The sequence below is a fragment of the Cygnus atratus genome, chromosome 1 (genome assembly GCF_013377495.2).
Source record: "Cygnus atratus isolate AKBS03 ecotype Queensland, Australia chromosome 1, CAtr_DNAZoo_HiC_assembly, whole genome shotgun sequence".
Taxonomy (NCBI): domain Eukaryota; kingdom Metazoa; phylum Chordata; class Aves; order Anseriformes; family Anatidae; genus Cygnus; species Cygnus atratus.
The window spans coordinates 7806588-7829193 of NC_066362.1; the positions used below are offsets into that span (position 1 = coordinate 7806588).

General features: G+C 40.7%; 1 protein-coding gene across 4 annotated transcripts in view; it reads right to left on the reverse strand.

Moving 5' to 3' along the window:
* DMTF1 (cyclin D binding myb like transcription factor 1) overlaps positions 1–17144 on the reverse strand; it is a 29586-nt gene extending 12442 nt beyond the window's left edge. The window contains exons 1-11 of one of the 4 annotated variants that reach the window (XM_050715747.1): positions 16963–17134; positions 11823–11894; positions 10237–10353; positions 9597–9716; positions 8527–8621; positions 7660–7774; positions 4664–4740; positions 3273–3430; positions 2462–2494; positions 1192–1301; positions 215–443 (exon numbers count right to left, since the gene is read on the reverse strand). In XM_050715747.1, the coding sequence (XP_050571704.1) occupies positions 215–443; positions 1192–1301; positions 2462–2494; positions 3273–3430; positions 4664–4740; positions 7660–7774; positions 8527–8621; positions 9597–9716; positions 10237–10345 (1046 nt within the window). In that variant the 5' untranslated portion in view covers positions 10346–10353; positions 11823–11894; positions 16963–17134. Of the gene's footprint in view, positions 1–214; positions 444–1191; positions 1302–2461; positions 2495–3272; positions 3431–4663; positions 4741–7659; positions 7775–8526; positions 8622–9596; positions 9717–10236; positions 10354–11822; positions 11895–16859 lie in introns of all 4 variants that reach the window. The other 3 variants (XM_035549441.1, XM_035549443.2, XM_050715751.1) reach the window with 3 other exon arrangements.
* Between the last annotated feature and the right edge of the window lie 5462 nt (positions 17145–22606).

Consider the following 22606-nt stretch of genomic DNA (forward strand, 5'->3'; position numbering starts at 1 on the left):
TTTCAATCTGACACCTTTCACGAGCACTAAAATTCACTAAAAAAACAAAAAACAAAAAATACGTTCAATAATAAATCTCTGGGAACTGTAAATGCAGCAGTGACTTCTGGAGGGTTCTAGATTTTAGAGTTTAAGAAACCAGCAAAAGGGACCCCAATGGAATCCTGCTAGCATCACTTATTCTGAACCTTTAAAAGCAACTCAAACAACAAACCTTAAGATCAGATTTATTTCATCTTCCTTGGTCCACTCAGTTCCCCCGCTTTGTTTCCAGTTGAGATAGTTGAGCCATTTAGAGCGGCACTGCTTTTCAGAGCGCGTTCCGACCCGTTCTGCTACGGCAGCCCACGATACACCTTGTGTGACAATGTCACCTGGTTCTGTGCTGGTTAGCTCATGAACTACTTCTGCTAGCCTCTTTTCTTCTTCCTCTGTCCACTTTCCTGAAAGAGAGAAAAGCCCTCCAAGTTAATCAGCAGCAGATGCTCTGTTCTGATCTGTAACATGTCAACTGACTTTTATCTTTATTGCCTAACACCTTATTCCAGACACAAGTATTAACACTCATACATTCTTCACTGACAATTTATAATTCTACACACTGACAATTTATAATATCTATTCTTGATTAACAGGTGCATAATTCCAGTTTTCCATTCTGCTGTCAAGTTTTATTCTCTTCTCCTCTTGCGTATGAACAAAACCCCACAGAACTGATCAAAATATTCACCAAAGCAAACTGGTCCAAGCTACCTGAGTTACTTGAGTTGAAGTAAATTAATCACGTAACAGCTTAATTTACTAATTAACTACCTTAACTACTAACTTAACTACCTAAGGTCTGGATAAGTTTTCCTTCCATTTGAATATATACGCTATACATAATATTTTACTCCTCAAGTGCAGCTGTCTCTTAGCTGACATCTACAGTGCATGTCTATGAACACTCAACACAAGTAAAGTACTTTTTAATCCACCTCAGTAAAATATCCTCCTGTGGCATAAACACCTGATAGATAATGGACTACAAAACTGATTTTTAAGAGAAACAGCAGACACCTCTACCAAACGCATTCTGAAAACGTCACCAGATTTCACATTATAAAGTCACTCAGTCCAGAGTTACACATCTCTGAAAGCATCACTGACAAAGACAACATGGTTTTAATTACACACTAGTGTTTACCTTACCTGTGTTGCAAGTATCCTTCATCAGTCTACACCGATCTTTCACGGACGAAGCACTTCTCCCCAGGGCAGCTCCTATCGTGGCCCAATCGTTACCGTGCTTTATTCTCAGCCTGAATAGAAACATGCTCATTAACACCATATCCAGTTATGAGATTACCAACATTATTCTCTACAAAAACAGGATAAACGTGCAGGTCACAGGCTTAAAGAGAGAATGGGGAGGCGCTTTGATATTGCAGTACAGTTTTCTTGATGTATTTTTCTGCCATCACAGCAAATTTTTCTGTGTATTTCTAGAAGCCTTCTCCTGGAATGGTGGAGCTAAGCCTCAGGACACTAGCTTATAGAACGTTTAGCATCTGTCTTACAGGTGTGCTGTGAAGCTTAATTACTGTGTTAAACACAATATGAATGTTTAGATAGACATACAAAATCCATTCCACTCAATTTTCTCAAGGAGTTTCAGGTGGTACAGAGACTGCTTGAGAAATCTAAGTAATGGCTGATGAAAACCCAGGCATCCTAAAATTTTAATGAGGAAAAACTCTGCAAAATCACATCCATAATTTTAATGTTTCCTCCCCCACACAATATAGGGTTGCTTAACATGCCGAGTCACAACTACTTATGGCACAACTGGAGCCACAAGAACCTTGTGAATGACACAAACCAGTTAAATTGATCAAAACAAATCCATCAACACAATGTAATATACCCTCTGCCTTCCTTCAGTCCAAAAGGGTTTCTTCAAACTGGTCAACCCAGTAGAGCTGCAAGAGCAGGTAACGTCTGCAGCTCCTACACCTTGACCTGGTAGGTTCATAGGCAAATATCAAAGAGGCTTGACAATTTCTGCCTCTCCACCATATTTCATAGGGGAAATCCTACTCTTAACCAGTAATTTTCTTCAGAAATAACCATTGATCAGGTTTCCTAAAGAATGGGAAAGGCTGTTTATCACAACTACAACTGATCTCGACCATGCTTGTAAAAATCTGAAATGCTGCTGTTTTCAACAGAAGGCTTATTTTTAGAACTTAGTTGCATGTTGCTTAACTCTTGAATAGACGCTAGGAAATATGCAAAATTAATCAAAACGTAGATTTCATTTCTCCTCAGATTAATTTAGTGACCACACTTTTCTGATTGAGTTGGAGCACTCAAATTCACTTCCGACTTTTCAGTTATTTCATATAACAAAACCTGATAAAACTATTCAAGCTACTAAATATACAAAAGGTAGCATGACCTTTTTAGTAAAAAGACTTACTCTTTAAGCTTTTCAATTTCCTCAGGTGTATACCTAGGCGACAGGTAAATAAAAATACATTATTTTAAACAGAAATCACACAGCATAAATATTTTTGTTTTTACTAACCACACATTAAAATTTTAATTACCTTAAGAGATTAAGGAATTTCAATGCTAAGGAACAATTTCAATGCTAAGGATGCTTGGAAAGAACGTGAAGAACAAATGCCATTTTTCATGCTACTGCATTTCTAAGATTCCTCTTGTTTGCCACTAAAAATCACCATTCTTATTGAACTCATTTCTAAAAACAATTAAAATTTCATGTATTAGTCTCTCAAATAAACAGCTATTTTTTTCCTTCCTCAGTTTACAGCCACCGTAAGGCAGAATTCCATTAAAAAAATCACCATTGAGATGATGTTTTCATTTTCACCTATGTTTAAAAGCTAAAACCTAATGCCCTCTAGCAGCACTTCTAGATCACGCCATACCCACTGCTTTACAGATAGGGGAAACTAAGGGCATAGGGATTAGGAGCAATTAGCTCAAGGTCACAGTTCTAGAAGGAAACTATACCTCAGCAGATCCATGCTCGTGTCAAAGTCTTCTAATTGCATCAGAATCCCCTCTGCAGCCTGCCTTTTAAGTTGTGGATACCATCAACTTAACTATTATCAAGGTTGATCAAGCAGAATTCAGCAGAGGTCACATAGGAAGAGCTGGGTCTGTTTGGCTAGTATCTTCTGGCTCGTGTATAACATGTCAAACATTAAATACATGGCCCTACTCATACCAATAAAACCATGCAGCATTAGAGATTTTCATACTTTCCAACATGGTTTCTGTCATCATACATGCGAAGAACTCTTCTATAAACAGCAAAGAGAGGCCGATTCAGACCCCAAGCTATTGTCCTGTAGAAATCTTTTCTTTCATCTTTTGACATTTCAAATATAATTTCAGTGGCATCTTTTATTCCACGGGCCTAGAGGAAAGTATTTAAAAAAAACCTTAGATAAAGTCTCCTAGAGATCAAGAAGCAGAACATTTATGAACTGAAGCTTAGCATGCTATTATGAAACTTTCTATGTATTCCAAACAAGACAGTCCAAAATTGAAAGTATTTATGAAATAGCTACTTTAAAAACAAACCTTTGAACATTAGGTGTTTGGTTTTTTTTAAACACTGAAGTTCAAGTAGACATGGAAGATCTTTCATCCACATAAAATCTGTCCGGCATTATTTTATTATCAAAAGTTGAAGTGTCATTTAGAACATTATAGAACAGACAATTTGATGGAATTAGCCTGGGGTCATACAAGTGGAAGTTGTTGAACTTTGTTGTATCCATTTATTACCTAATTTTGGATATTCTTCATCTGAAAGCAATTTTTCCAATTAAACTACTCTTCTTGTTCTGATGGAAACTTAAAGCAGATTTTTATACAAAAAACACTGGAGTTAAGCATAAAAGGCTTTAGTTTGATTTCAGCTTAAACTTCAGCTCCAAAAGACAAGAAACAAGGTAAATGGGGAAGTATGAATCAAATGATTTAGCAGTAACTCAAGGAAGTCATCTAGATAGCTTAACAACGCTCACCTAGATTTAGAAAATAGTATTATCTTTGAATAATTTTGTGGCTGAAATTCAAATACTGGTGTGGGCAGACACATATTTCTAGAACTAGTACTGAGGGATTTGTATACCAATGACGACTCATTTCAGGGCTTTTTTTGATCCACAAATGAAGGATGGTGAACCTGTAATACCCAGGCTATATACTCTCAGCTGCAAGCACTCAGCTCAAATACTCTCAGCTGTAAGCCTACCACAAATCCGACTTATTGGCAATCATCACTCAGCATTTTAACTGCATGCCTACTTCTACACTGAACTCTGACACCGATATATCAATGGCAAGAAAGCAGATACATGCATGCCATTAGCACAGTAAAAGCAAATACAGATATGGCATTGAAGGAATCCGGAAGTTGTATTCAACGCTTTGTAAAGAAAATGAGCTTTACAATGTTACATTCGGTAGTCTTAAATCCTGTGTACTATTATCTTATGTATTTCAAACAGGTAATGACCATTTCTACTACGTACTGATCAGAATCGTGTGTAACACATTCTGGGAAGTGCTGAAGAAAGTTGATTTCTATCAGGAGCAGCATTACTACACCAACTGGCAGACAACATACTCTAACACATACCTTTAAATAACGTTCAATGTTACTCATCAAAATGTCAATTTCTTCTTTTGACCACATTCCCTGCTTCCACTTATGGCCTTAAAACAGAAATGAAACTAAAGTGAAAGTCAGCAAAACAATATATCAGAGAACACATGCCTCATTATTGCAATTAAAGAAGAAAATGGAGTAGTAAGTTTAGCTACTTAACATCTGTTTAATTTTAGTTAGTTTATTTCAGAACTGCTAAAGGATCCTCAGTAATTGTCAACTGCCAACAAATGTTTAAATAAAGCACGTCAGACCCCTCTTCAAAACCATCAGTTTTTAAAACACAGAACACAGACTCCCCTGTGCGCTGTCAAGTCATGTTTTCAGGCTCTCTCTTCAACCACAACTAGAAAATTTCTCTTTAAACTGACAGCTGAAATTTCCATGCACTCAAATGATTCCAGAAGCTGGGACTTAATATGTGACTCCCAATATTACTCAAGAAATTAGCAGCATTGTGGGGTTCTCTTATATGCCTTATTGCTTCCCAAGATGTGTGCAGTGCTACCCATAGAGGTAAGTGTCTTTTCACAAGCTGAATTCTCTCTCTTTTTTGCACTGGGAATAGCGTTCAGTGGTCACAGACAGAAGAAAGACTCAAGGTGTTTTATTTCCCAAAATAAAAGTGGCAAATGAATGGAAACAAACCTTTTATTTCCTCTGTCTATGCCCTTAGGAACTTCAATGCCAGCTAAGCTTTAAAAGTAAAAACAATTGACATTATGCAGAGAAAAAAATTCAAATTTTGGGTTTCTCAATAAAACATTAAAACACTGCTCCCTTGAATTTATGTATAGATTCTTCTTTTTTTTCCCAAGCTTATAGAGTACTTAATAGCGACGATCACTTATAATTAAGATTATGCCGGTGACCCAGTTTACATACTGGTGAGTGCTGGCTACTTGCCCATCTCTGCTCAGAAAAATCAGGGTACTTCCTTCTCAGCCTGCTAATTACCAGAGCTGAGAGGCAGATCGCACCACAGAGACTGTTTACTTGAATCCAATTGTAACGAAAAGTACAGGCGTTATTACTAATTATGTTCTAACTGATCAGAGAAAACTCTTCCCTTGTGCCTAATGGTTTCAGTTACCTTCTTCCACAGCTACAGAGGCAGAACAATAACCTACTGCTATAGCTGAGATTCACACCTCTATCAAAGCACCTGAACTGACCTCTAAAGGGGCACAGCTGCTCTTTTCATGGAATTCCAGCTATTTTAGGAAAGGAAGTCTATTTTGCACTTCACATGTTTGCATATTCAGAGCCAGGATTATTATGCCCACAGGTCTTGGAGAAAAAAGTATTCTTATTAGGTGGAGATGGCTACAAAATGAGAAGCTCAGGCAACACCTGTCAGACTCCTAGCTACTGCAAAAGGAGATGCGCAGTGGGATTCCTTCACAGCTAATTTCTGTGAAAAAGCATGGAGACCCCCAAAAGGCTCAGCTAGAACGGTTTCATAAATGTTTTTCTAAGCATATTTTATTGGAAATGTCTTCCCAAAATTACTTCTCTTAATTGCAATCAGTAGATTTAGTGCCCTCATTCATTCACAACTGTAAATGCCACTTGATATGCCTGTGAAACAGCTACTAAAGGAACAAATGCAGTAACTTTCTAACATGTATAACAGGACAGTCATCAAACATAAGGTCACCAAGCCACGTGCAGTCGTTTCTCTGCCAAATTGCCAGTACTTGCTCCTTCAGCCATGGGCGAGAATGTGCTGCTCTGAAAGTCCTTCACCACTAGCTACTGAAAAGATGGCAATCTCTGCACTTCCTCTCACCCCAAAACACAAAAAACGTGGCACATGGTTTCTACCAGGCTGCCACTGTACTGTGATCTAAAGGGATATCTTTGCTATCCTACCTCTCCCACAATCCCTGCACAAAACATTGAAAAATTTAGAAGCTCTATACATCTAATAAATACCAAGGATGGAGAAAACCGTTACTAGCAACAGCACACTTGGGACCAGTTAATGTAATGGACACAGATAGCACTGCTCATCTCCCTTCCTCTGAATTTTCCATATACAACACCCAGATTCTGCATGGCTTGCCCACATTTTTTTTCACTGGCTCAGCAGCCCGCTGGAGTAGAAATCACGGGGTAAGAGATCATTTGATTCAGCGAGGGAAAAGCATTTTTCCCCTCAAGTTTTCTAATAAAAAAAGATCTGGCTTTGGACTGTCCGAAAGAGATTTTTTCCTGTGAAGCGTTAAGGTCAAGACAAAAACAGTGGAGAGACTGAGTAAACTGGAGAGACGTCTTCATCTGACAATATGTAAGTTGTTTCCAGGCCCATAGAACGGCATGCCTCCTGGGGGGAAGAGGCAGGACCCAGAAAAAAATAATTCTCTAAAGTTCAGCAACTGCTAAACTACATGATCATTTTGAAAGGGAAGTATACCAGTGGGGTGGCAGTTTCAGGAGTAGGAATGGTTACTTCAGTAGGTCTTGGTCTGCATAATCCCCACTCTATTCCAGAAACTGTTTAATATGAATCACAACTGAGCAGTCAGACCAACAAGCCCTACTTGGAGAAAGATGTGTTGACCTGAGCACAAACTCTTTTTTTCACATTGTACCTCCCCTGCGACTGGAGCTTCCCAACTTCCAAACAGGCCAAAGTACAAATGGAGCAAACATACAACTGTCTGCCCCACCTGTGCTGTGACACTTTACCTACAGCAGTTCTCTGTCATGGCCACTACTCAAGTGTGGCCCTTCTTCCCCTCCAAGAGTATCTGGGGTTCCAGCTTTCTTCTTGCATACAAAGCGTAAGAGGGATGGTGAAGACTTAATGCATTAGATCTCTCTGCAGTTTTAGAATTGGTCTTCTCAAATACCTTCACTAAAAATGCCAGAGATTACTTTATGCAAAAAATGTTCCTAAGAGGCATTTGGAACAGCTTACCTTCTCACAGTGTGGGAGAATTTAATTTTAAATGTCCTACCTTTATTTGTTAGGGAATCCTTATCCTCTTTGGTTGTGAACCAGGCTTGACTAACAGCTGACACTTCTTCATTGCCCATTGGGGAGACTTCATCCAGCTGTTCATTCTGAAGAATCTTGAAAAGACAAGTACGGAATCACTCAGTCATATCTTCGGTTCTTTCTATCACCTTACATCTAACATAACTTAAAGGAAAGGAAACCATCACACCTAGTTTACCTTGCTGGCTACTCAAATAGTGCCACTTTTAGATTTGCCATTAAAAGTACATTCATCTTTCTGAAAACACATGAGTAAGATATAGCATCTTAACAGACAGATGCTGTGGGAATTAATTAGATAACAGTCTTCATCCTGTTTAAATTCTAGTGATAGAAGGAGTCTCACTGGCTTTGGTGGAAAGAGGACTGTGACCAGCATCTCCAATACAGAACTCTTAAACACGGTACAGCCACAATGAGAACAGAATGCAACTATTAGGACTGTGTGACAAGACAGAGCAGATTTAGGCCTGTTGTACAGCTTGATTTATAATCAAACAGCAGCAGAAATAATAGATAAACTTGTCCTACTTCTACGCTGATTACCACAGAGCAAATAATTAGCATTGGAGGGTTACACCTATCACTGTTTACTGTATTACTCTTTGGGCAGGAAAGTTAGATTCAAATAATCACTTTTATAAATAAAATGATTAAACTGCATTTTTATGGAACACTTATAAACAAGATCTGTGCTCAAATACACCAGTTTCACACTAAAAATAACCCTGTTCATTTAATAAGCCCTTTCTGCTGTTTCTCTTCTCATTTCAATTTACATAACAATGTACATAAAAATTAGGTCAATTGTGAAGTTTTACTGTACCTGAATCTGAGTAACAGTTCCTTCATTAATCTCATCTTCAGCTACCTCAGTGGTAGCAGTCATGGTCACCTCGAAGCTCTGATCATTTTCTGAAACTTCAGAATGGATAAGTTAGTTGTATACCTTACTCCTGTAGCAATTTTCTTTATGAATGCTATAGAGGTTTTTACAAATTTCTACCCTTGCTCTGAAAATTTTAAAGGGGCCTTAATTTAGTATGTTTTTGTTGGCATGGTAAAAGTATCAAGATGATTACAAATTGTTCCTCTTCATAAAATTTAAATATGGTTTTGAAACCTTCAGTTTTACTTGTGACTATAGCCAAGAGCTAATATGAAACATGTAAATAAAAGATGTCTGATTTGGTGCAAACATCTGGTATTGTATCAGTGCTTTCTTTCCGGTGCTATTATCTTCAAGATTTTCCATTTGCTAAACGACTTTCAAATCTTTTGGCTGCATTCTGTTCCCCTATTTTTCCTTCAACTTCAGCTTGACAACGCCTCTACTTTTAAGGAGTTTTTATAAGGATCCACCAAATAAGCAGACACTCGAGGTATCACAAATTGGTATTTTAGCTTGCTACATCTGTTTTTGCTTCCATATGGGAGATTGTATTGAACTACATAATATTCAGTAAACTTCTTAAGACTCAAATTCAGCATGCAGCCTACCCTTTGCACATCTACATTAAGATTACCATATGTTTTGCAACGAGCATGACTTTTCTCAATATTACAATGCACAGAAATGCTAACTATACTGTATGGCCATTAAAAAACAATCTTGCAAACTCTTTGAAGGAAAATAGCATTTACTTTGTTGTTCATCCTTGCACTTAATTCAATACACCTGTACCTGCAGTCCCCTATCTATCAGGCAGTTTTATTTTGCTAGTACCGTATAGATACAAGTTGCTGCAAAAACATCCAAGACTCTAAGAGGTAAAGATGATATTAATAACATTTGTAAATAAAACATACAAAACATTCTAGTTTGTATGCAAAGAATTTTAATTCTTACTAATAGAAACACTTGCTTCAGGAGCACACAAACGTGAAACAACTTACTTGGAACTGCAACAACAGAAATGCATGGAGTGGAGTCATCAAGGCTTTGATCATCCTCTGATAAGCAAAGCCGCTTGTGGGGAGGCTCAGTGCTGTCTTCAGAGTCTACTTCATCAGTTTCTAACAACAAAACAAAGCAGGTCACTTTCTGTTTACAAAGTGGAGCTCTTGAGAAAAACCTGGCAGACAAAGACCAAAACAGAAGTAGAAGCAAATGGGATAGGTTGGTTCAGAGCTTTAGTGCTGCCCGGGACCTCAGCATAAAGTTATAGGCAATAACAGGTCATATACATTTTCTGTGAGGTTTTATTTGTAAATTCCATCCACAGTCCATTATCCTTCCTAAGTTACCTCTCTGCTGCACAAAGAAAACCTTAAGTCTACAGAAATTTGGGTATGTGCCCGGTTCTAAGAACGCATCTGCACTGAAATAAACCCTAACAGCTATAACCTTGTCATGCACACATACATACTTTTGGGATTTACACCTCCTGTAACACTTTATCCTTACTTAAACTGAAACAGAAAGCATCTTCAGCAGGGTAAACAGAATCAAAATAGCTTGTATAATTTGGAGGTGGGTAAGAGTCAGATCAATGAAAAAGTAAGAAAAAACCCCCTAGGTAATGCAATTCCATACCATTTTGAGGGCAATGAAGTATAAGGTTTCCTTCAGTGTCCTGAGTCAGAGTCACAGAGTTCACGGTTTCTACTGTCACTGTGTCAGACTCTTCTTCAACTGTGCTCATACTCAAACCTGAAAGAGCAATACACAGATGAGCTTTCTTCAGACTGCCACTTAGTCCATAATGCTGCCTTCTTCTCCTCAAATAACCCTTTAAAACTCAACAATGACAAATCTCTATCTGTTCTTTCACATGAACAATTCCAGAGTTAGAGATTTACCTGCCATTGCTTTTTCTGCATACTTATACATCACACAGTAACATCAGGTAGTTTCAAAGCTACTTGTCTAGTTAAAAGTACGTAATACCTAACTTCCCTATTCAGAAACATTTACAATCTTTTTTTTTTTTTAAATAATAAATAAATATTTACAAATAAAATTGATACAAAGCTACGATACTACTTTTTCAGAGTTTCTAAATTCTCCACAACTCATATTATTTGTCTCTCTCGTATTTGTTACATTTCTCATTGAATAATTTTACTATCATGTAACCTTCTACAGCCAGCCAGGAGCAAGAAATATTTCTGGAGTCACGCTATTCATAGCTGAGCTATTTATAGATTGCTAAGCTGCACAGTTTTCTTCTCCTTCCACGCATATAAATAACTTGTGAATACTGGTGGTTTTGCTTTCCCAGTGAAACAACATAAGCAACAGAAAAGCTCGGTGTATCACCTTATAAAAAAATTACTCAGCTACTAAGTTGCCTAGGGTAAGCAATACAGAGGGAAGCAAGCAAACCAGGGCAATACTAAGTGCTTCTGATAATCTCATTTCCACCTTAAAAATACCATGCAGAAACCCAAAGCCTGTAAGAATTTCAATGTAAACTAGTACTGCTACTGATTTTGAAAAAATAAAAAAAAGTTCTAATCCCTCACATACAAAGAACTGTATTTTTTCCCCGTGCAGAAGCTAAATGAAGTAACTTCTAAAATACCCAGAAGTTTTGCAATGATTTCATCAGTTTGGAGCACCTTGGTTTGGTGACTGCCTTTAGCAGAGCTTTGTAGAAAGTAAACTATCACCTATTTCTCCTTGAAGTCCTTTCAATCCTTTTCACGAGTTTTCTCTTATTTTACCAACAAGAAAAATAATTACATTTAACTTTCATGTCAAAGACAAATGTTATCGAGAATTTTAACTTACATTGCTAAAAATCACTGACTACAGCTTCTACAAATCATAATTACATTACAGAGGTTCCATGATATCAGTATATCCATACGTATGTGGAATTTACAACATGGATTTTAAGCCACCCATGTGATGTTAATGATACTGCTTCAGCAGGAAAGCTTGATGAAAATTTGGCACATCTTTAAGCTTTCACAGTGACTGATTCTAAAATGAAGTGATATTTCCCTTCTGAACAGGTGAAAAATTTCAGATATCGTTGATGCCTCACGTCAGAAGGTTCTCAGATTTACTTTGGTGTACCAGCAGCAGCAGCAGCTCCTTGCCAAACGCAGGAGTAGGAAGCAATAACCTCCTTGGCATTCATCTGCTTCTAAGTTTTAAAGCTTCTGCCCTACCTTTACTAGAAGTGATGCTTGCTGCACAGCCATGGTACTGATTTGTAAGAACCAAGCGAGGTATCCTTCATTCTAAAAGGTGAAGAAAGAAATCCTAAGTTGTATAGCTGGTTAAGTAGACCATAACTTTTCAACCCGTTTCTGAGTTGTTCATCGATCCGTTGAGTAGTGAAAAAAATTGGACAATTTTGGAGGGCAAAAAGAAATCGATTCTCTTTTTCATGTTCATATATATTTTCTGGACAATTTTTACTATGGAGAATGCTGTAGTAAAAATTGCTGTAGTAAAAATTCCTAGCAAACTTACTTCAAATGCTACAGAGTACTCCTTAATTATATATATGAACAGATAACACTAACAGGCTTTTTTTTCCTATAATAAGTTGAAGGAATCTATTTTTCTTCTCACCACTACGAAGACTTTGATTTTTTTTTTTTTTTAAAACGCATTAGCCTCCTATCTTCATGTCAATCATATACTTCAGCTAAAGTTATTTTCACACATTTAGAAGCAGAGGAAACTGTAACACCAGGCACAGCAAAAGATTCAGAAGAGCATTCCTTCCTTTTAATTAACAAAGGCTGCAAATTGAATACCTAGATATCAAAGCTGGGCTGTTCTTTCTTCAGTTACTCAGGACTTGCTGAGAATCCAAATATGCTTACAGGATTAGGCTTCCAAGTCAAAACAACAGAGAAATCCAGGTGGTCCATTTTGCATCCTCTCCCTAACTAGATTGCCACATAAGAGAGACTCAGCACACAAGGCGCTGAGATCTCCAAACCTGAGATCTCCATTCAAGTTTGGGAGGAAGATACACCACGATCAGTAGCTGCTACACCGCCACTTCTGTTCAAACGGAGCTGTATCGGGACTCTAGATGGACAACTGCTGAGGCACCACATCCAACAACAGCACTGACTCTTCTATCTTCACGTTAAGTGTCTATGCTTGGCTGCCTGAGATCCCAGGTAATCCTCAAAAAGCACCAAAAGCTGCGCACAGCACATTGTCCAGGAAATAGAGGTTTTCTAGGAAAGAAGCACTCCTCAGTGTAATTCCTGGCCTGAGCAGGGTTTTTATAACCTTCTGCCAACCTCCCAAGAATAGTTTATCCCAACAGTAGGTGCAAGCTCTCTAAAAATGACTTGCGTTGTGTCAGATAGTTGAGATTTAGCGCATCTCAAATTATCTGACCAAATGTAATAACCATAACCAAGCTGTGATGAAACAGGGAGAGCCAAATCCTTCATATGAGTGGAAGAATTCCCATTAACTTCAATGGAACAAGCGGAATCACTACTGAAAACTGACTGCAAAGAACGTGAAGAGTAAAGTCAAAGCCAAATGGGTATTTTGGACATTATTTTTTATTAGTTAAACTGCACAAATACAACAACTTGTTCTTTCGATTTACATTTCCGCCAGGACACGACCATTAACCTATGAAGACGTGAATTGGTGACTGAACGGTGAGGACAAAAACATCGTGGGTCACTGCGGTGGTTCCTCCTGGGTGAATACAAAATAGTCTGCCAATCTCCAGACCTTACAAAAATCACGACTTTACAACCGATTAACAACAAAATGAGCACGTATGCTGGAGATCCATCACACACAATGTTTGATGGGACCACTCGAAGCTTACGGGCAGTGCAGTGGAGAAAGGACACTGCTGCTGCAGGCACCACCGCCCTCCGATGCAGGCTTCTTTGACGCTGGCTGCAGGAATGCTGTACTCGCCCCACGTCCTGACTTACCACGGGATGACAGCTGAAGCCATGCTAAACAATACCCTAACACTGCAGAGATCTTTTAGGACGCGCCATACAAAGCCCGTTTAATAGAGACACCTGCACATCCACTACTGAAGTTCAATACAAAGTTAGCGACGGACACTGGCTTTTAAGCAGTGGGAATTATGGCAAATAGTCTCTTCATCTCCAAAAATACCACCTTTTAATAACTTCACTAAGTGAACACATGCTTTTGAAAATGCATTGCTTTCTATTAAAACTAAAAAGCTTGCTCGCATTTTAAATGTATGACCCAAGATATTTTTTAATGCTACATTCCAACACGCTCCTTACAGATAAAAATCTGCCACCAATTTTATGTTCTGAAGGAGGGTGTTAGCTTGCAGGGAAGGGAACAGTCTTGGACGCACACACACTAACTGTGTGGATGCATAGTGAAGACAGAATAATCACCCATTTCTAAGCTAACAGCTCAGAAATAGATGCAAATTTAATAAGCACTTTTTGCATTTTTAGATTTTTGTGTGTTTACCAAAGCCAAAATTTAAGAGCTCATTATAATTTTAATTGGCTTTCAACACGCAACCAATGAAATGCAAAAATACTTTGCCTACAAGAATCAGTTAATATAGAATTCCAATATAAATTTTCCACTCTAGCCACATAATACAGCAGTTATTTGTTTTGGAAAACACAGCAAATTTAGGCAGAAAATAACAAAGCTGATTTTATTCTGAATTACAAAAAATGAATGTTTTAGTACAAATTCCTATAATTCTTAATCATCTTCATCAGACAGATGGGCTGAATTGTTCCATGGGCTGTAAAAATTAAGCACTTCTAAGAAATAGTATTTTCCCCTTAAAGACAGAATTCTGTCATTGTGCCTAGTTATCAACTAAATCTTACGCCTAGCCTTCTGTGGACTGTCGTGAAATCTTTTGAAATTTCTCAATGTAATTGTAGTAAAGGTTGTGTTCTCTACACGGGGCAAAAGGCGTATTTCACTAAACCTGTTGTGAAGCAAAAACTCAAGTCTGCTAAGGGACTACTGAGGTTTTAACAGGAACGCTCACACTAGATGCACTGGGATTTCAATGCATTCATTCATGAGTAACGCAACTGAAAAAGTCATTCCAGGTTTAACAAAACCTGGATGTTTAGTGTATTCCATACCATAGCTTTTCTGAAGTCAACACTCCTATACACAATGAGGAGTTTTTGCTATTCAACTCCTGCCAATTCTCTGATGCTGTATTTGACAAAAAATCCCTTTTTTTTTCCCCACACCAAACAGGTTGCACTCAAGTCTACAAACGCATCACAGAGGAACTGACTTCGACAGCTGCAACAGCGCGGGCAAGAAGGGGACCAAACCGGACAGATGTCAAACAGGAGTTGAAGATCTGAGTTCAACATACACAGATTTATTAAACTTTATCAGCATGAGATTGCAGTCCTATAAAAACAACCACATTCTACTCATCTGTGGTATTTAGAGAAGCAGACCTTCATGAGAAGAAATATATGGTAGACAATGGGACAAACTGTTCTCATTTACATTGATGCACAGTTGGCAGAACTCCAGGAGTTCCAGCCTATCCATTGATATTTACATAAAAAGCACTGAGTACACTCTAAATGTCACACACATACACACAGCAAAGTTACGGCTGTTTCAAAAAAAAAAAAAAACCAACACAACTTTTTTTTCTCTTCTCAGTAATAAAAAATGGCTCAGGCACAAGTGTATTAACATGGATAAGAATCTTCGTAAGACTGATAATGTACTCAAATTTTTTTTTTCTTTCATGTTAATCCAGTTTCATTCGTAGCATTAAGCAGTAACATCTTCACCTTTGTAAGCAGGCAGAAAATTAGCATCCAAAATATGATTGTTATCCTAATTGTAGAAGGCATAAGACTGATAAACAAAACCACAACTCTGTTGCTTTCTGATGGACAGATGAGCACAGAATTAACTCTCATAAGTAATAGACTATTAGAAACTATAAGGTACAGCATAGAAACATGGCAAGTGTTCGGGAGGTTTCCGTCTCCTCTACATTCACCTTTTACAATTTTGAATGTTTAAGACAAAAACCAGTATTTTTAGAGGTGTTATATTTCAGAAGTTTTAATTAATGTTCAGTCTTTTGGGTAAGTCATCCAATGTCATATAGAAAAAATTATTAAGTGCCCAGAAAGCAAGCATTAAGTTATTGCCTTTTCTGGACTGATGGAAACCTCCCGGTAAAGACTGTATCTTCTGCTTTTGCAAAGGGATTTTAACCATGCTGTCAAGAAACCAACTTCCATCTACTGCCAGAGCAGTGCTGGCAAACGGAAGGGATTTTCTAGATTACTTCCAACACATTTTACAATGGCCAGGTGGGTCTGAACAATGGTAGTTCTTTGTGAATGGGGACGTACAAACACAATCTGTGAGCCAAGGAGTAGATAGAAGTAGGATACGCTTCACAATGCCCAAGTGCACAACCAAGAATAAAGAAACCTCAAAAAGGGGAAAAAAAAGAAGAGCGAGCACAAGCTTCTCCCAAGCCAGCTCCTTCACTGTGGTAAAACAGAGTTTAACTGTAATGTAGTGAAGCCTAGTACTGCTCTTAGATGAAACCCCTCATCTTGTGAGTTACACAATGCAGAACTCACTGAAAAATAAAGCCTCAAGGAACCTCAAATCACAACCATGACTAAATAAATAATAATAATGAAACAAAACAGATGGAAGCCAAAACTTTTGGATACCACAGTCCTAGAGTGGGGAAATCAAGGGATCTAAACGCATTCACGCAGGTGGCCTTTTATTACAGATCTCAAAGGAAGGAGAGAAAGGAGTTTAAAACGAAAATAATAAGAACAAAAAAAATCAACACCACACAAAAATGCGGGTCGCCCTCTCCAAGCGAGCCGTCTTTGGGTAGTTTTTACATCTTCTCCCCAGTCTCGCACCTCCCCACCCCCCAAATTCCTTCCAGAGAAGGGAAGAGAGAACAAGGAAAACAAGGGGTCCGGGAACTGGAAAAGGGGAGAAAAATCGTCGGGGAAGCAGCGACCCCCGGGCGGCAGCTCCGCACCTCAGCGCCCCGCTGCCCCCCGGCCGCCAGCGCCGCCATTTGGTCGCGGGGCGCCGCCGCCATTTTGCCGCCCTCACAGCGAGCGGCGGCGGCGCCGGCTGAGCCCGCCGCCAGCCCGGCCCGGCCCTAACGCAGCCCAGCCCGGCTGCTGCTGAGAAAGGGAGCGGCCATGACCGCCTCCCACCTCCCGGTCCCCTCAGCTCGGCTCGGTTCGGCTCGGCTCAGCCCGGCCCGGCCCCGCCCGGCCGCTGCCGGCCCTGTCAGCCCGCAGGCCCCCGCGCCCTTACTTCCTGTTTTGGGTCCGGGCACTTGAGAAACCAGGATGGAGGCTCCGAAGTACCAGGATGGAGGCGCCGAGCGGCGGCGAGGGAGGAGGAGAAGGAGGAGGCGGAGGAGGAGGAGGCAGCGGTGGGGCGAGGCGCAGCCAGCCCGCCGGAAGGGCCCGCCGCCCGACCTGCCGCCGCTTCCGTCAGAGCGAGGCGCCACAAAGCGCACGGTGCGGGGCCGGCCGAGGTGGCAGCGCCAAAAAGCGCACGGAGCCGTTCCTGGCCTCGGGCCCGGCTCCTGTCACAGAATCACAGAATCATTAAGGTTAGAAAAGCCCTCCAAGATCACCTGGTCCAACCAGTGTCACCCACTAAACCATGTCCCTAAGCACCACGTCCAACCTTTCCTTGAACACCCCCAGGGACGGTGTCTCCACCACCTCCCTGGGCAACCCGTCCCCATGCCTGACTGCTCTTTCTGAGAAGAAATGTCTCCTCATTTCCAGCCTGAACCTCACCTGGCACAACTTGAGGCCATTCCCTCTAGTCCTATCACTAGTTACCTGTGAGAAGAGGCCGACCCCCAGCTCCCCACACCTTCCTTTCAGGTAGCTGCAGAGAGCAATAAGGTCTCCCCTGAGCCTCCTCCAGAGTAAACACCCCCAGTTCCCTCAGCCGCTCCTCACAGGACTTGTGCTCCAGGCCCTTCACCAGCTTAGTAGCCCTTCTCTGGACACATTCCAGGGCCTCGATGTCCTTCTGGTAGTGAGGGGCCCAAAACAAATTCATGGGGTGGCGCAGGAGGGACTGCCCAGGTTGGCCCCACGTGCTGACAGGAGGAAGCCTTCTGCCCTCCCTCCCTGTCAGAAGGCCCTCTTTCCATTCCAATTCCCTTTGTGGCTCTATCTTTCATTTACCTCCTGCCTAATTATCTGAAAAATTGCATATTATAAAACCAAACAAACCAACCAAACACAAAAACAACAACAACAACAGCAACAAACACTAAAAAACCACACACAACCCCCACACAAGCCTTAAAACTGGAAATAAACAGGCATCTGGCAGTGTGTGGCTTGTGGTACTTGCCACCTCATGGGCCAGGTGCATGCAGGTGGCCTGGCCCTGGGCAAAAGGGCACCTTCTGGCTTTCCTCAGAGACCAACCTGTAAACCAAAGTGCGATGGATGTATCCCGGCATTAAAGGTGTGAAAGGTGTCCCCCAGCTTCATTTTTCCATGAAATCAGCTCATTGTATTTGTACCACAAAATTACTTTTTGGTTGCTTTGTCTTATACAGTAGACCTTCAATGGTGTCCTCCCCCAAACCTTCTCAGAAGCTTTAAAAAGTGCCCATGTCATTGACAAACAGCTGTTCTGCACACCTATGGGCTGTAGTGATCCCAAAGTGTTTCGTCTTTTTTTTTTTTTTAAATTATAAAACCTGTTTTAATTTGCTGGAATACTTTTACAGGAGTTCCAGCAATAGTTTTCAATGACAGAATAAATATTGTAGGAATATTTCAGTGAAAATGGGCGAGTGATTTTGGTTGCTCAAGAAGAGGCATGGTTTCACCTGTGGTGAGAAAACTTGTCAGTGCAATGCTGCGGGGACCAAAATGATGAGGAGGCATCACTGGGAAATCCCACCCAGATTTAGCCAAGGTGGGAGCCTTTGAAAATCATAGCTGACATGCTGTCAGGAAGGATGTAGGCAGGATTCAGTTTCCCTAAATATTTGGTGCCCTTTAATACCTTAAAATCCCAAAGCTATGAAGATGCCTGCAGGGAACCCGTGCACATGACCCAGGGACCTGTGTTCTTCTGAACCAGCAACGGGAGGGAAGCCAGGCAGGAGAGAGACCCCATCTAGTCTAGGATGTCTCAAAAGGGACTAGATGTCCATGGTTCAGCAACTACATCTTCTCCATAAAGTTTCAGATCACTCTGTTTGCTCTGAACATGCTACAGCTTCATGATGCTGGGTAAACAAGGTCTTTCCTGCATTACTCTTCTGTAGAAGGGAACACAACGAAGCTTGGTTTCACTGTCTCTTATTCTACATTAAAACATAGCCATGAAGAAAAGCTGGGAATTTGTATCTGTAAAACATAGGTTTGTACTTTGTACATGAAAACAGAGGGGTGAAGACTCAATTTTAATAGGAACATGAGATAGGTTAGGGAGGAGAAGAGACACTGCACATAATTTTAGGGATATGGTTTAGTGGGTGATACTGGTGGTAGGGGGATGCTTGAACCAGATGATCTTGGAGGTCTTTTCCAACTTTAATGATTCTATGATTCTATGGTATTATGGTGGTGAAAGATGAAGAAGAAATGCATGGTTGGAACAAGGAGAAGGTAGGTGGAATAAGGAGCTGAAAACAGGAACTTTTTAGCATCTGTTTTGTTCAAAGCACACTTAAAATTAACTTTGGTGTCTATATACTTTGTCCTCCTGTACATCGAATCTTGGGGATCTAAAATTCCACATACAGGTGTTGACTTCCAGGGAAAAATTATTTTAAATGCCCAGTGTCCCTAGGTACTCCTCAGCAAAAGCAGAGGTGGAATCTGCTTTTCTAGGGTTGCATAGAGCTGTTTGATTCACCAGCTTGTGATTTCCTGCAGATCCTTGATTTTTTTTTATTTCACACCTGATTTCTGCAGGAAATGAAGCAGGGATGCTACACTTGCCTTTGCTTTTTTTTTTTCTCTCTCTTTTTCCCCATTTCTTTTTCTTTTCTTTCTTGCTTTAAAAAATAGCAACATATCAGCAAATTGATGGATAATGGAAAATGATGGATAATCATTTTAATAATCAAGAGGCGGAGTTCAGATTATACAGAAAGCAGTGATGTTGACATTTCTTATATCTCAGTCTCCATCACGTGAAAAGTTCTAGAAAGACCTCATGTGGTACGCAGAAGACACAGACAACTTTTTCCATACCAGGCTTATTTTTCTCATATGTTATCCCCTGTATAAAATATAAAGTCTTTATCCTTATTCTCTTTTATCCTATTTATCTGGATATACCTTGTAGAAGACAGTATTATAAATGCAAAATCTATACCTGCTTTTATGCAGTGCTGTTCTGGGATGCATCACAGTGAGATGTGGTGATGATGAACCGATGCTGTTAGGTTACACAGCAGCACTTTGTAGACTGAGAACAATACACCCACACATTTACTTTATATCGAGTTCAATCCAGACATATGTGGAAAAAGCAATGACTGCAGTTCTCTGGCGTTTCATGAACAGGATGAAGTCTCTGTAACAGACTTGTTCTGCGGAGCGAGTGAGATTCATAGATCCTGATTTGTCTTTTGTTAAGGAAAAAAATATATGCACATATACGTACTTAAGCTGATGAAAGAATCAAACACAGAGGTTACTATGGACCTAACAATTCCTCTTTTAATTAGCGTTTTTTTTCTCCTTTTTTTTTTCCTTTCCTTTTTTTTTTTTTTCTTTTACTCATTCATGCTGTTTCTTCCTTCGGGCCTATTTTCCCTAGCCACCAGGTGTCTCCACTGCAGCGTGCTCTGGACCCACCAGTTGCATCCCACAGATGGAACTTTCCTCCCTTTGCTGTGATGAAGATAAAGCTAAATTAACATTGCCCCGCAGGTACGGTACTCTCGTTCCTCACTACGCGAAAGGCATTAGGGGAAATGGGAGACTGTGGCCATGCTATGTTATTATTATTATGATGGCTAGGGCATGAATACTTTGCTTAATATCTTCTGCCTTATGGTTTAGGGAGACAGGCATCCCAGGTGATGTGCAAGCTAAGGGATCAACGGGATCAAAGGCTGCTGGAGCAGTTACGGGTGAGTAGCAGAGGTGAGCTGATACAGGGATCTCCCTGATGCCAAGTCAGAGCAATCAGCAGTGGTGGTGGAGATATTTTGTACAGCACTTTATTTCTGTCTTTCTCATGTTACCTGCCTGGGACCAGCATGCCTAAATCCTATGTAAATTGATTTAAACATTGAAGTCTGACCTATGAGAATGGGCAATCCAGTCTGCTTATACCTGAGATTAAGCTAACCCTTTAGGCACCCCGTCTGGGAAATTCTTTAATCTCCTCCCTTCAGTTTCCCAGGGATATTTAAAGTGTTTTTGTTCTGAGAAGTATGGCCACCTCCTGTTCTCAGCTTCACTGAGATCCACTTTCAGATAGACATGCTGCTCCTTCTCTTTGGTTTTGAGAGCATTCACATCCCAGTAGGTAAGACCTCTGCTGCAGTGGTCAGGTATAGGGCATTCCCCTGGAGCTTCAGAGAATTTAAAAGTTGGGGGAAAAACAGTCTCTTAATTTAATTTATTAATTTAATAGCTTAATAACTTAATTTATTGCCAGTTATGACCAACTTCTGATCCCTGATCTGGAGATCAAAAAAGAACATAAACAATCAAACAAACACTCTAGATAAACACAATTCCTCCTTCTTCTGCAGGCTCAACTTCTCTTAGGTCCCCTGTGGGTTACAGTCAGGTTGTCCCAGTTCCTTTGTTAAGGTGACAATGCAGGAGGCTCCAGTCAGGTGTGCAATAGTTTATTTCTGCTGCTCTTGCCTTCTTAATGATTCTCCTCTGTTCCAGTGTGGGTCACAGACGTGCTGAAGTCCCTGAAGGGTGTCCCTGCCCCGGTGTGGGTTGCCCATGACTGCAGTCCCTCAGGAGTGTCCCACTTCGGCATGGAGCATCTCCTTTCAACATCATGGCCTCAGCCACATCTTTCCCTTCACCTGTTCCTTTACCTGCATCTTCTCCTTTTCCTGATGTTGCTCTTTTATTAAATCTACCTGGGCAGGGGCTCCACGCACTCCCCGGACTGGCTGGTGTTTTGGCACACAATGGTTCATTTATGGTGGTGTCAGAGCCAGCTGGAGCAGATGTGACTGGGCAAGCCATGGCCTCCTCCCACATTGGGCACCTCCAGACCCTGGCTGCCCAAACCCTGCCAGTTGTGCCTCCCACTTCTGAAGCAGGGGGGCTTTTCACTCCCTGTCCTGCAGAAAAAAGATGGGGATCCAAGGGTTTTGACTTCTGGAAGTTCACATTGGACATTAAATGATTAAATGAAGGATGAACTATTAATTTCAGTGGACTGGATCTCACCGTGGAGTTGTTCAGCAGCACACCGGTGTGCTGGCAGCAGAAGGAGCTTCATTACTCAGAGGGCGATGGTCCTCGTGCTCTGCATTGGTACATGATATGTGTCCTGTTTAACACAGTCTGTTGTACTGCGCCCATTTCAGACCCTGGACGTGATTACCGTTCTTGGCCATGGTTTTGTGGAAAGATGCTGACACAAATCATACCTTTTACCCCAGCTTGTTGCAATCCACAGCTTCAGAGGAGCCTCATTTGGCTGGATGTGTTCTGCGTTTGCCATGTCTGCTTAGTACAAGACATTCCCTCTGTCACTTTGGGCTTGTAGAGCTGAACCACTAATTTAACCCACCAAACATCCACCGCTGTAACCCTGTTCCCAGTGGCACTGACGGGCATCAGGGCTGCCATGCAGTGGTTAGAGCAAGACTATCTCCTGTGAATTACCCCCTGTCCAAGCCTTTATATGTGTTTTTTTCCTGTCCTTCCCTGAGGAACTGCATCTTGCTGCCAGAGACATGGAGATGTAACCCTCT